We start from the raw sequence: 14,759 nt of genomic DNA, 5'->3' as shown, positions 1-14,759 counted from the left end.
GCACAAAGAGCTCTTCAGGGGGTGGCAAAGGTATGTTGGCACTGGGGGAGCTATTTTATTTAGCCTGAACTGTTGGGGGCCTGGAGGGTGGGTCTGTGGCTTGATCAAAGAAAGAATACACCACCTAATGTAGCCTCAAATAATGTATTAACTTCTGGGATGAAAGAATCCTTAGGAAGCTACAGAATATCACCTGGCATTAATATTGGGTACTATTATCATTTAGAAGTACTGCCTCAATGAACTTAAATATAAAGAAAGCTAAGCCCAATAGGGCAATATTTTTGCAAACTATATTTAAAACACCATATTTATGTCGGATGATATTTCTGACAATGACATACTGAAATAACACCTTCTTAGATGGTGTAAACAGCGGCCATCTTAGGGTGTCTCAAACAGCTGCCATCTGAAGGTGATGCGAACATCCATTATCTAAGGAAGATGGTCATAGTGCCATGTTGGGGTATTAAGCTACAGTCTTTAATTGGTGCAATTAGTTGCAATAGTAGGATTGTTAAAAAAGTAGCTGACTTAAGACGACATAAACCGCTGCCATTTTGGGACCTGCTGCTCTTTTAGGTACGCCTGTTGCACCCTCTGGACAGTGGAAGTAGACTACCTTAGAATATTTCAAATGCAACCTTCTTAGAACTGATTGTACTGCTTTATCAATAGGCCATCTTATCAATCGAGACAGTAGGACAATGTTACTAGGTGCCATGGAGGATGACATCTACTACTCTGTTGGATGTGAGGGCTGCTCGAATGGTTGCAGTTATAGGGCCATATGTATCAAACTCTGATTTTGCGATTCTCGAATTGTGATTTTTTTTGTGAATCGCTATTTGAGATTCCCAAAACGCTATGTATGTAGGATTTGCAAATAATTATGAGAATCCTACATATTCCTTAATCGCAAATTGCAAATTGCGATTGCAATTAAGGAATACCTCCCCATTCATTCCTACGGGCCTAGAGGCCCATAGGAATGAATGGGAAGACATTCTCAATTTCAATTCTCAATTAGAGAATGGCAAATTGAGAATGCAATTTCAAGGGTGCCAGGGTGTCAAAAGGACACCCTGTTGCACCCCTGAATGCACATGTGACACACATACATGCCTTAAGGCATGTATGTGCGCCACATGGCACGTTGAAAAATGCAAAAACGTGCATTTTTCAGAGAAATCGCAAATTGAGTTGGTGGTAATTTGTGATTCCTGATGGCCAAATAGCACTTTTTCTGTGCTTCTCACATTGCATTTAAGGAATAGCAAATTGCAATTCCTTAAATGCAATCGCAAAATAGGGAATCGCAAATTTTGCGATTCCTTATTTTTACGAGGCAGTTTTTCTTTCATACATACCACTGAGCCCAATTGCGATCGCAAATGCCAAAATTCTGCAAATTTCGGCGTTTGCAATCGCAATTTGGAATGATACATATGGCCCTATGTGCACAGATGGCCTCATTAAAGTAGAAATGTTGATGCAAAGGAATCTGTTATAAGAAAATAGTTCCCTAAATCCTAGAGATGAATACTAAGTTTATGTCGGAAGTGGAGGACTTTGTGGAGTGTGTTGATGTATAACCCCTGTGGCCCCCTCTCACGCCCCTTTACATCCTTAACCGCCACAAATCCCCCCATCACAGCAGGACACGCAGCTTCCGAACAGGAAACTCACCTTCTGCCTCAGGCGAAACCTTAAATCCTTCAGACCCATCTTTGCCTGTCCCTTGGCCTAAAGATAAGAGAAGAGGTGGTGTATGAGAAAACTTTGATAGTATGTTAGACACACAACTTCTAATCTAAATAACGAACGTGCTGAAATATGAGTGTTTTTGTCTAGTTCTTGTCCATCCTAACAGCAAGAAAGCCCATGCACCCCATAACTTTATTTGCATAAAATCTGTAGGAACTCAATTCAATGACCAACCTAAACACCATGTAGAACAACACAACCCTGATCTGGCTGTCCATTTTAACTTTAATAAATACTCCCACAAGACCAACTGCTCTTCACAATCGGGACTAAACTTTTACCAACACCGATGAATCGCACATACATTACTACACTTTGATAGTCGTGAAAAACAAGCCTTTGACATTTTTAAATCACATTCTTTTTGACACTATTGCCACGAATAACTAGCTCACCAGCTCCGCAGTAATCTGGCGTTGTAGCACACCAGGGAGGCATTCGGCTTCTCCTGGTGGTCCCGATTATGAAGCATGTCACCACCCAGGGTGGTGAGTGAGGGCATATTTAGAAATCCCTAATGATTTCCAATGTGACTCATTCAGGTTGAAGTTTCCTTCTCTGCTTTCTGTGCTCATACATTTGTTTTCCACAACACTCTTTTGTTGTTTGAAAAGATTGACCAGGGGGACCGAGAGTGTCCTTTACAAATCCCTCTCTCTCAATTTGTTGTTAGACTTTGATAGTACCAGTGACTTCCAGGACCCTATCCATTTCAGCTTTCACAAAAACATCACCGGTAGCAGTGTTCCAGCCAGTAACTTTTGATCTCTAGTCATTCATATGGGCATAGATATATGTCCAGTGTGGATATTCAGGAGGCAAACTATCTTCTTTCTTCTCCTTGTGTGCCGTCATGTGATCGGTCGGTGGGTATACATTTATGTTGTGCTGAAAGTTGCTATACTTTGCTCTATAAGAAATATACTGCTCTAGTGAACATTGTAGCTAAATCAGAGTTTTCTAATGTAGGTTACAGAGACATGGATCCATGCCAGTTTTTAGTTGTAACCACCCACTATGGAACTGATTGGGATTTAAATAATTGTACATAAATGAATCCTAACTTGATATCATGAAAATATCATATGAATCCGGCCAGCCTGGACCGATATTGGAGACAGAGATGGGGTGGAGTGGAGTATGAGGTTTTAATTTCCACAACGTCAATGAAGCAACAACTAGGGTACCTGTGGGGCTGTAACGTCCTCTAATTAGTATAGTCATCCCTGTTACTTTTAAAAACCTTCCAGGGAAAAAGATTGATTAAAACCCACATTGATAATTAATAGTTGATCACATGTAGGAGAATTCCTTTTGGCTCCTGATGATTATCGAGTGTCACCTGGGATCAGCATGAGGGTAATTAGAAGCAAGTAAACCTCATGCATGTAAAAAATCCACATTAGGAATGTTCAGGAGGTTCTGTAAACACAGGAAATAGTTGGTTTAATCTGAATAAGGAGCAAGTTGTCCGATAGTACATGCTTGTGCTCTCTGTGGGTAATATGATGATACATTTGTTACAGTTAATGTAGGTGCTGGAACCGCACTGCCATGTTGGGGTTTGTATGAGGTTGGAGGCATTAGAAGACCCAGACTTCTCCACTGGAACCGATTGGAGGTGCATGAATTTGTAGTTCTGAGCAAGAGAGGTGATCGCACTTTTTGTCCCAGTGGAGGCCAGGGAGGAAATGAAACCACACTCTTGGGATTCAAATACTATCCCTGGTAAATCTTAGGATGAGACTGTGGGCTATTGTGATGCATAGAAATAATAGAAAGCAGCACACTTACTAGGTAAAGCCACCACACGCATGCGGATATTTTTGTTGATCCTCTCTACTATATGGTAAATTATATTGGTTGTGTGTATATATTTATATAGGAGTGTTTTTAACATGTTCCATACATATTCCATCATGTAAAGCAAGAACTCTCCTGTATCCCCATAACCTCTACCATTATCAGAAGGACCAGTGAAGTCCTCAGAGCATGTGCATCCATCCTCAAGTACTTGATATGTGAGGTTCCCCTGGGAGTGTATTCTGCACGTCTGTCACCATGTGGTTACTCTATTAGGATTCCGTTGGCGTGTGCAAGGATGCTCGTCACCAATTGTTTGTTCTCTAAGGACTCCCTGTGAGTATGTGAGGCACATCTGCACCAGATGTTGTCTGTGTGAGGATATCATTTGAATGTGCGTAGCACATCCTTTCCCAGTTGTATTTTATGTTTGAGAATCCCATATGAGTATTCAATGTACATTGCTCCTCAGGTGTTTGCAGTCCAATTATCCTCCGTAATAGTGAAAAGCTACAAATGTTTCTTGTGTGAGATTACCCTATCGGTGTGTGATGTTTACAGAATCCTACACACACATATATATATATATATATATATATATATATATATATATACATATATATATATATATATATATTAAGCATGGGCGGAAAATCCGTTTCGCTCGCGGATTTTGCGGATTTTCGGTACATTCGCAATCCGCGAGATTCGCGAATCTCCCGCAAAATCCGCGAGCAGCGGATTTTATGGCTTGCTCGCACTGTTCGCGTGAGTTCGCGGCTTCCCGGTACAACTCTGCGCCCAGCGAATAAGCACTAAATTGCAGAAATACGATCTTAGCAAAACTGAAACTACTTACCAGGTTCAAAAGTTCAGGCTCATCATTAGTAGCCATTTCCTGTAGTGCTTCCTGAGGGCCCCCTCCAGAGTTCAGTTGCCAGTTGCAACTATTATGTGACCCTGCTCTGAACCTCAGAATAGTTACACATATGCCACAAAGGTCCTGAATTACAGCTAAGGGAGACAAGCAGGAGCCAGGCTGGAAGTTCAAATCCATTAATCAGCCCCTAATTCATTATTGTCAGTTGGGGCAGGGCAGGTGTTGTAACTAATTTTGCAACAATGAAAGCACTTAGCAAGTGCAAAAGATCACTAATCAGGAAGCACTAAGGAAGCAGGTGCCAGCTAAAAAAATATTCTGTGACACATTAATCAGCCCCAAATTAATTCAGGTCACTTGAGGCAGGGAAGGTGTGCTTTGCTTTGCCACAATAATGTACACTGACTGGACAACCAGAGGGTGCTGTGATGAAACAGAGGGTGGCATGGGTGGGCCAGAGGGTGGCATGAGTAGTCAGAGAGTGGCAGTGGTGACAGAGAGTGGCAGTGATGAAGAAGAGTGTCCCAAACAGGCTGGACACGTAGAAACAACAAGTTCGCAAAACTTGCGACCCGACAGGTAAGTTCGCGTTTGCGAAATTGTACATAACCCTCGCGAACTGGCAGAAACCCGCGCGAACACAAAAAAAAAAAATCGCGAGAATTCGCAGATTTTGCGGATTGCGAGTTCGCAAATCCGCAAAATTCGCGAACGCGAGATTCGCAAAATTCGCCCATGCTTAATATATATATATATATATATATATATATATATATGTGCTAATAGGCACTAGTCTGCTATTTTACAGCATAGGATTATCCAACTGTAAATAGGGACACCAGTTCCCCGCGCATTGTAACAAACGCAGTGACTGGGTAATAGCTCACTGAAGGATCACTTTATCATATTTAGAGGGGCCATAGAATATAATAGAGAGAACAGAATACAATGGGAATGATTGCCTAGTGTACCATGTGCTTACACTTCACTTTGAAAGCGCATTAGTTGGGGAAAAACAAATGTTTCGTTTTTTTTAAGCTACAATTATGAGTGCCATGTTTTAACTCACCCGTATAATTATAATTTGTATTTTATTTTCATTTTGGTTTTACCAAATTAGATTAGAAACTGCAATGTCATTGAGTACAGCCATACATCATTTTTCTATGTCTATGGCTGACTTTCGGTTGCTATGGCAACCGAGGGAGAATTCACTAGTATGTATGTTGAAGTAATGTAACAGTGCTCGGAATGCAGTGAAGAAGGCGGTTGTACTGCCGAAACACGTCTGACCTTGCTAAATGGAATAAAAAGCTACCTGTGCCATAAAGAATCCCGGAGTCTGTGCCTGTTTTGCGTACGATGTCAGGATGGTGAAATATATATATGTATGTTTATATATATATATATATATATATATATATATATATATATATATATATGTATGTATGTATGTATATATATATATATATATATGTATGTATATATATATATATATATATATATATATATATATATAAATATTTTTTCATTTTTCAAAGTAGTAGGCCTTAGTTATTCTTTTTAAACATCTGGGGCCTAATTTAGAGTTTAGCTTATGGATACTCTGCTACAAACATGATGGGTATCCCGTCCACCTTATTACAAGTGCATTAGAACACAATGCACGTGTAATAAGGCGGACGGAATGGCAATCACATGTGTAACTGACTTCCCGTCTGCCAAACTTGCCATACACATCTACAGTAGGAAGATTTATTCCGATACTCCAAATTAATGTTATGAATAATTCATCCTCTTTTGATCATCATGCACCTTGCCACATTTCGCAGGAGAAAAAATAATGACAATGGATGTACATTATGACACATTTAACCAGGATCTTGTTTGGAATTTTTATTTAATGTTTGAGAAATGACATTTTAATGCTACATGAGGAGGACATATAAGTGGTTTCATATTCGTCTGGCATTATTTTCTATTGCCGTTCCACATGTCACCTAATGGTGTCTATGAAGTATTGAGAAATATTTATTATTATGCCTTTTTTTAACTTTATTGTGCTGCTACAATCCTGTAAGTAAAGGGGTCACCATAATATCTCTTTTAAAAAACTTTGGTTGCTAAAAACCCTCAGTAGTATTATGCTGTGAGCTTGATTTAGTCTTGCGCAGCAGCAGCCCGTGCAGGTAAGAGCAGTAGGGCGGCGGGCCGGATTGGAGGAGGGAGGGGGGGGGGGGATTTTGACAGACGATAAGGAGCGAAAATTATTTATTTATTGTATTTTCCCTCAAGATCATTGTCGAAACCCCACCGCTCTTACCTTCACGGGCGGCCACTGCTGCATGCTTATAGGCTGAGTGGTGGTTGCTCTGATCTTAAGCGAGAAAGTGAGAAACTGAGCCAAGTGCAGTAGTCATAAGTAGACAAACCCTAAACTCACCCTAGCAGAAACCATGCATGCTGGCATTCAACCCAATGCACAGAGATACATGCCTCAGATGCCACTGCAAACCCAACCAAACATCATAAGACATTTCACAAGCACGTCAATGCCATTCCATTTAAAAGAGGAATCACTGCAAAACTCACAAAGACACTCAACCTACCGCCATCCCAACTTCAACCAATACTATATTAGGGATATTAGACATTGTATGTATATTTTGTTTATACCAATTGCTTATTTGCTTCTCTTTGTGAAGATTACCAAGCAGTGATTTTAAGGCAATTCCAGGCTGCGGTTGGTGCCATTCTGAACCAGAGGCTCTGGTCACTTTTCCCTTCACTATTTTTCCTAAAGTCCCTAACTAGTGTATAAGTATCATGATTAGTGCTCCCTATATTCTGGTTTTACAGATTTTTACAGATAAATACAGACAGAAAACATTGTCTCCTGTCTGTATTTACTTTTAAAAGCAGAAACGTACAGATCATTTGGCTTCCTTTGAGTGAGCGATTCCCCATGCTGAGATTAATGAATTTCAGGCCAATAACTGTGCATATTGATGGCAGGGGGAGTTACAGAGCTGTATGAGATTTGGCTAAATTACTGCATATCAACATGTGTTTGTGCTTTTATGCTATTTCTTCATGTGGGTTTATTATTTCATTATTTTGGGCTGTGTAATGTGTTAAAACCTGACAGGCATCAAAGTATGTGTGCATGTTTATCTGTTAAATAAATGCAGATGAGATATCACCTCATCACAAAACAAAAATAAATATGGATAAAAACCAATAAGATGGCCAAAATATAAATATGGATAAATACAGACGAAAAAGTCAAAATAAAATACCATAAAACCGGGAGCCCTAATCATGATTGAAACAGGTGGACGATTGTAACAGTCAACTACTTCTTTATGAGAAAATTACCCTTAACCTTGGGTCCTGCCAGATTGTGCATCTATGTAACTTCCATGTACTTGGATCTGTGTGTCTGTTACTTTTCTCCTGAAAAAGCATATCCAATGCCCTACCCTATTTCTCATCCTGTGCCTCTATCAATGTCTTTAATCTACATATAATTACCTCATTTATGTATCTATATACTTTCAATGTAATTATGGATCCATATATTTATCACTTTCTTCTAATTTAGCATTTCCAATGCACTACCCTATTTCTCAGCCTATACCTCGCTCAATATATCTTCTAGCCCAACCTTCTGACTCATCTCAAACTTCTTCTACTACTCCTTCCAATGCACTACCCTATCTCTCATCCTATACATCTATCAATATATACTCTACATCCACTCTCTCATTCATTCCAAACCCCATACCACTACTATGATTGCCAAAATAACCCTTGATAGACTCTCGTTTACTCTACCCCTCCTTGCATCATCTGACACCTCTTTTACTATAGTGATCCCCTAAAACAAAGCTTTCTAAACTCTTTCCTCTGAGTCCTCCCCTCCAAAACTCCTTTTTACTCATCCAAAAGCCTCCTCCTATTGCTAAGACCTAACAAAAATGTTTTTAAAAAAAATCTTTCACTCTTTTATCCCTCCACTATCCTTTTCAATCGAAATTAACAGACTAACATTTTCACTTATTAAATTCCATATTAAACTATACTAATATACTACCCAAATAACTGAATAACATATCCACTACTCATATTACTTCATATTTTTGTTTACTATACTAATTTTCAACAGTAATCCTTTAAGGGTTCCGGAGTGGCGTGCTACTCGCCAGAAAAGCGATTCAACGCCCACCAGGGGTAACAAGTGTTATGTGAATGCAAATCTTTCTTCCCCTTTTATCCCTCCGCTATCCTTCTCACTCCAAATAACTGACTAATATCCACCAGTGAAATTACTTCATATTTCACCATATTAATTCACCACTAATCCTTTGTAGGCTTCCCGAATAGCGTGTGTCAACACGCGCTATATAAATAAAAACCTTTGTCCTCCTCTATCCTTCTGCTATCATTCCAAATACAAATAACTGACTAACCTATCCACCACTTAAAATGTACTTGCATGTTTCACTATACTAATTCAAAACTAATCCTCTATGGGTCCCGGAGTAGCGTGCTACTCTCCTAAAAAGCACTTCGACGCCTCGTCAGGGGTAGTAAGCGCTATATAGATGCAATTACAATACAATACAATACAATATGGAAGCACTGCACAATTCCTGAGAAGATGCAACTTAACGCTACCCAGTTTCACCAAAATAAAAACCCTGCACAGATCATGATGACAATATCGTACCTCATACTAAAATCACCAATGCTCTGACAATTCAGAGTTCAAGGACAACCTATCTGCACATACGTACTACAATCACCAGACACTAGGAAAAGAGATAAAACCGATTATCAATCAGTTCGCATAATCCAACTTTATCAGAGCCCTTATGTAAAAAAACATAATGTTCAAGGGGGTACTGCAGAACCTTTTGACTTTCAGGTTTTGTGACTTTTCTAGAAAAAAAGGTAAATCGAGTGAGCAGACATCAGGGTGGGAACAAGTTAGACAAGGTAAAATGTTAGTGTCTTACTTTTTTGTACATGTTCTTCACAGCAGGATTCGTCTTATTCTTCACAGTGTGTATCAGGGCACCACCGCCTTTCTGGAATGACAAAATGGAGGTTACCAAACTCCATACGAGCAGAAGCTAGTGCAGAGTTTTTTCAGAGGCGTATCTGTAGAGAGTTGATGGTGGTTTGAGAAATGGATGTGTGAAAGAGTGAAAAACAATGTTTTAGGTCTGTGTGCCTAAGCAGGTGTACATACAGGTGTATCAGCACAGCTGTATGTTCAAGACTTGTGTACTGCACACAGATGTATGTCTAATATATCGACATCAACAGATTCATCCTACAAAGTATTGCATCCATAAAATTGCCTACTACTATCTCGCATTTCGTCATGGTGCGTACATGCAGGGATGTATTGATTTCCTTTTCTCAACCCCGCATTTACTTGCCTCAACGATATTGACGCAGTCTATCTATCAGATGTGAGATTGATGTCATGCGATATATTGTATGCAATATAACGACCTTGCCAACTCTGCCTTCAATCAATAGAAATTAATAATAAATCAGTATTCCTCAATGTAACACTCCTGGGGTGGGATTTAGCTCACCTTCAGGCTTTCCACCCACAGCTGGTAGGATTTTGAGTGCCCTGCAATAGAAAGAAAGAACACAAGTGATGAAGAGTGAGATTTGACCAGACAGATGACAAAAAGGATTGAGAGATGATGGAGGGCAGTGGGAGTATTCTGGAGAATCTTCCCCATGCCTAGAGGCCCCGTCATCCTTGCACAGATGTTTGTAAATCCCCAAAATGGCTAGGGTGAATTAGCTGATGTTTGATTGAAGTGTACGCTGGGGTCATTTTTGTAATTTACATATTTTTGGTGAATGAGGGACCAAAGGATTGTGTGATTTTGGCTCCAGATAACTAGTAGAATGATTTCAGGTCCATAAACCACTTGACGCTCTTCCTTTTATTTGTGTCTGATAGCTTGGAAGGTAAAAACACGAGATAGAGCATACTAGTAGTCACCTGCAAAATGATGAGACATACACTTATGGATCTCATGAACAAACGACCTGAGAGAGATGGATCATTGCCCATACAAAAGGGTAGGACTAAAATAGCAGCCCAATTTAACAGCATTGCTAATTCTCTGTATGTTGGCATCAAACACTTCAGACTATCATATGGCATGCCAATCCCCCGGGTAACCTCCAAAAACAAGGCCACTAGTGTGTGGGTTATCATATTATTAAATATAAGGCCTGATTCAAACAGCCATTCTTGGCTATAAGCCTACTTTTACGTGGAAAATGTCTTAATTCATGCCAGCCAGGAATTCACAACAAGCTTTGGCATAGCCAATAGGTCTCGCCTTTGGGACCTTATAAGTGTTTAGCCATGCAGCAGTTGATGTTTTTTCACCAAGGATTTTGTGCTGCATAAATAAATACTTATAAGGTCCCAAAGGCGAGACCTGTTGGCTATGCTAAATGTATAGGTTATGTGAACTCAAAATGGAGTGGTAAAGAAGAAAGAGGAGCTCTCTTGCGGAATAAAATCTCAAAATCCAAATCCATGTATCAATCTTGGGTCCCAATGTTCCAAACACTCAAAGTGCCCCCAAGGCCCACAGTGGCCCAGAAAAGTCAAAACCTAACTAGTGGATTTCAGGATATGCACGTGTTTGAATATCTGGAGCTTCTGACCGGGAGGTACCAGATATCAAAGACACCGCTGGGTACCAGAAAAGACCTTTGACCAAAATGTGTCAAAATACCACCCTCAATTGCCTCTTAGTAGTCCTAAACTATAAATGCAGCTCAATGGAGACTTTGATGGATTAATAAGCAGAAGAAAACACACAACTTACAGTCTATTAACGATGAAAAAAAGCTTTCAGATCCACAAGTATTATTTATCTGAAAAGACAGCTGCTTACATAAACCCCATCCACAACCCCAATAGATCAGAGTAGATTTCCAACAAACTGTAATTCGCCCAGTGATACATTCACCGAGTTGTGTAAATCTCTGCTTATGTCTAGGAACATTTTGTGCTACATTTAAGCAACAGTGTAGTATCTGGTGGTAACACTGCCCAATCGACTTTGATGAAGAAGTGAAATGCTATGCAAAAGATTGTGGGACAAAGTGTTTTTCAGACCTTGCAAAGCCTGCCTTGGCCGTGCGCAGTAGCTCCCACTTTTGCAAAATAACTTTATGCTAGGGAAACACGTCTGATGTTATAAACTGTGACTCACGTGTTCTAACAACGTTTGTTTTTTCACAGTAGATATTCATTTCAACCTTTATTGATTGTGGTAATTAATTATTAAACATTAGATTTTATTGGGTACCAATGTTCTCATGAACTTTTATGAGGAAGCCTTGACTGCTTGACTACAATTACTTCTGAAAAGCTTAAATGAGTCCAATAGAATCCTAAGAAGCAAAATCCAGGCCTAGGAGGAAGACCATAATGTGTCATATGTGACAACATATGATGCTCACTTGCAAAACCTAGAAGGATGTGGAGAAACGTCTGTCAATGAATCTATGGAGAAGTGCAGAATACCTACGTTTCTAAGGTCAGTGTATTTCCTTCAGAAACTTGACTACAAAGTAGGAGCGGAGATAAAAACAAAATTCCTCTGGTACGTGCCACATAACTGAGCTAATCCTCAATCTTATGACCAGCACCAACCGTTTGCTCATCACATGTTTTATACGCTTCCTAATCAAAATAGTGCTTACTTGTGAAGTAGCGCCAGCGCTGTCTTCAGGGCTCCGCAAATATATGCCAGTGGTGTGCCAGGACTACTTTAAAATGCGACTCCCAAAAGAGGCCAAATTATTTTACATTTGTGTTTCTTTACCTAAAACACATTTTAAGTTAGTGTGTCAGGGTGCCGTGACCTATGTTAAGGTATGGTACTCCTATTGCAGTTAGTTAAGTGGAACGGGCTTGTCTTCAGAGAATTTCAAATGGGTGCCAAGTGGAAGAGATTCTTTTTTTGTAGAGCCTGCTGACCTAATCTCAAAGAAACTTAACCACGCTGACCCTTAAAACAAAGCAAAAGTCAATATGTTGCGATGAGGAACCAGCACGAGGGCTTCCAGCACTCCTAGTTTGTGACTAAAGCCCGTACGTTTTGGAGTTGCTTATTCAGTAATATGTCATGCTTCTGATTACCATGGCACATCAAAGGTGATAGCAATCATCCTCTTACACACGCGAAGAGTCCGACATCTACGACTGAATAATGCAGACATGCATTAACACCAGTCATGTCTTTAAAGTACAGCGTGCAAATAAAACATGTGTTGCAATCAAACCTCTTGGAGAAGCACTGATCTTTCACCAGTGCGCCGATGGCCCATGCAAAAGAACACAAGTACGAGTGGTGCGCGCCTGAGAGAGAGGGGGAGCAAGAGGTAAGCCCGCGAGTGGTGCGCGTGCACGCTTGGGAGAGCAGTCTGCCTATTTTCAAGCACTGCACTCGTGCTTGTGGCGCGCCGCTGCTCGCTCCCGCAAGGTGGATGCTGCCACAAGCACAAGTGTGTGCTTGAAAATGAGCAGAGCGACAGCTAAAGGCCCTCCTATGCAGCGCATGCGAGACCTAAAAATAACCATGGCAGATGCAAATAATTTGATTACGCCAGATGTCTCCACCACGAGTGTGGAGAAATCTTCAGTACTAAATCTCATGCAAGGGGTGAAAGTGGACAGAACAAGGCGTGGTTAGCCTTGCACAATTGTAAACATCAACAAGCTCATACATTGGTGGGCATTCACAAACTGAAATCTGGCCCTTTCCTACCCAGGAAATGGTCAGGGATTTACTACAACAATGGGAAGGGGAGCATATCCTGCTTAGATGTGGTGGGGGTATGGGGAAAGGCTTTCTCCAAAGGAAACAATGTTTCCCCCTAGGGGAAACGATGGGCCTCTCTTCCCCAGTGAGTAATCATACACTATGTACAATAACAATTTGTGGATATGGAAGCTCAGTGAATATGTCAAGTGACATCTCCAGCAGAAAGTCTGGAAACCTTTAATATGTGCTTTTCCGGTGCACATATTAAAATGTGTGTGAATTCCAAAATGTAGGGGCAAGCAGAGGGTATGCAGAGCGTAAGGTGAAAATGTGTTTATGTGTGATTATTTACAAACACATTATCACCTTAAGCACCACATGCCCTCTGAGGAAGAGAACTGCTCTGGAAATTGAACTGTACTGTTTTTTTTACTAATGATGGTGTTTTCTTATATTTTCCAAAGACGAGTGTTTGGCCGACCTTTGAGAATCAAATGCATCTCCTATTGAATGTAGTTTCAAAACCTCTGATACATTGTCGCCTCTAGAGGGGGCCTGGTGTGGTCCATGCCCCCACCACCAGAGCTGTTGAATGTGCTGGAATATAAGAGAGCAAAAACAAAAAGCAGATCTTGCACCCTGCTTAGCACCATCCTTTGACAAACTACCTTTTGCTGCAAAGTAGTGATTTTTGTTTTTACATAGCAGCCTACATGATAGCTTAAAATGTTTAAATCTGACTTTGTAGGTATGCGAGTATATATCTACATCTATATACCCACATACATACAAAGTCAACTTTAAACAACTAAAACAAATGTACAGGTGTGTGGATGTATATGTATTTATATTTGTATAGACACATATATACTCACCTCACATGAACAAACATAAACACACTTTACAAACGACCTTTGTAGGTGGCCCCACCAGTTATATCGGTGGCCAAATGTGTGACCCCCCCCAATTAAGTTCTGGATAAGCCACTGCTTTGATGAACTTAATAAAATTCTTGAGCAGGCACATTCCAAGTTGTGATCCATAGGTGCATCTGATGTCGGTTAAATTGCAACACTTTGGACTCATCTAGATTAAACAGATAGATCCCTTGGAAGAAGCTACCTTGCAAACCACAATACCTTCTCCGTCTTGAAGCTGAAAAAGGAATTTGACCAGCAATTTCCAGCCTCATGAAAAAGGAAATTCTCATGCCTGCTGTTAGCCACTGTGACACACCTATTTGCCTTATCACAAAGGCAGAGAAAGGCCAATGTATGCTGTTTGTGCAAGACCTCTGTGCTATCAATGGTGTGGTGATTCCCAATTTCCATATAGTCCTTTACACCGCCACCATCCCAGCCATAGTGCCGTGGTTAAGTGGCTTAAGATTTTGGGCTGGTGTTAAGTGAGGATCCGTGACATCCACATGGACGCCCTCTTAAAAATGAGCATATGTGAAAAATTTGCAGAATGCCCTTCTG

At 40.4% G+C, this 14,759-nt stretch overlaps 1 protein-coding gene across 4 annotated transcripts in view; it reads right to left on the bottom strand.

Moving 5' to 3' along the window:
• The window catches only part of DENND1C (DENN domain containing 1C), a 237,776-nt gene that overhangs the window by 36,307 nt on the left and 186,710 nt on the right, over window positions 1-14,759 (bottom strand). For all 4 annotated transcript variants that reach the window (XM_086963582.1, XM_086963585.1, XM_086963591.1 and 1 more), the window contains 3 exons: window positions 10,063-10,103; window positions 9,472-9,543; window positions 1,690-1,746 (listed from right to left, as the gene is read on the bottom strand). In XM_086963582.1, the coding sequence (XP_086819708.1) occupies window positions 1,690-1,746; window positions 9,472-9,543; window positions 10,063-10,103 (170 nt within the window). The remainder of the gene's footprint in view (window positions 1-1,689; window positions 1,747-9,471; window positions 9,544-10,062; window positions 10,104-14,759) is intronic.

The sequence above is a fragment of the Lissotriton vulgaris genome, chromosome 1_1 (assembly GCF_964263255.1).
Source record: "Lissotriton vulgaris chromosome 1_1, aLisVul1.2, whole genome shotgun sequence".
Lineage (NCBI taxonomy): Eukaryota > Metazoa > Chordata > Amphibia > Caudata > Salamandridae > Lissotriton > Lissotriton vulgaris.
This window is presented reverse-complemented; position numbering and strand designations above follow the sequence as displayed.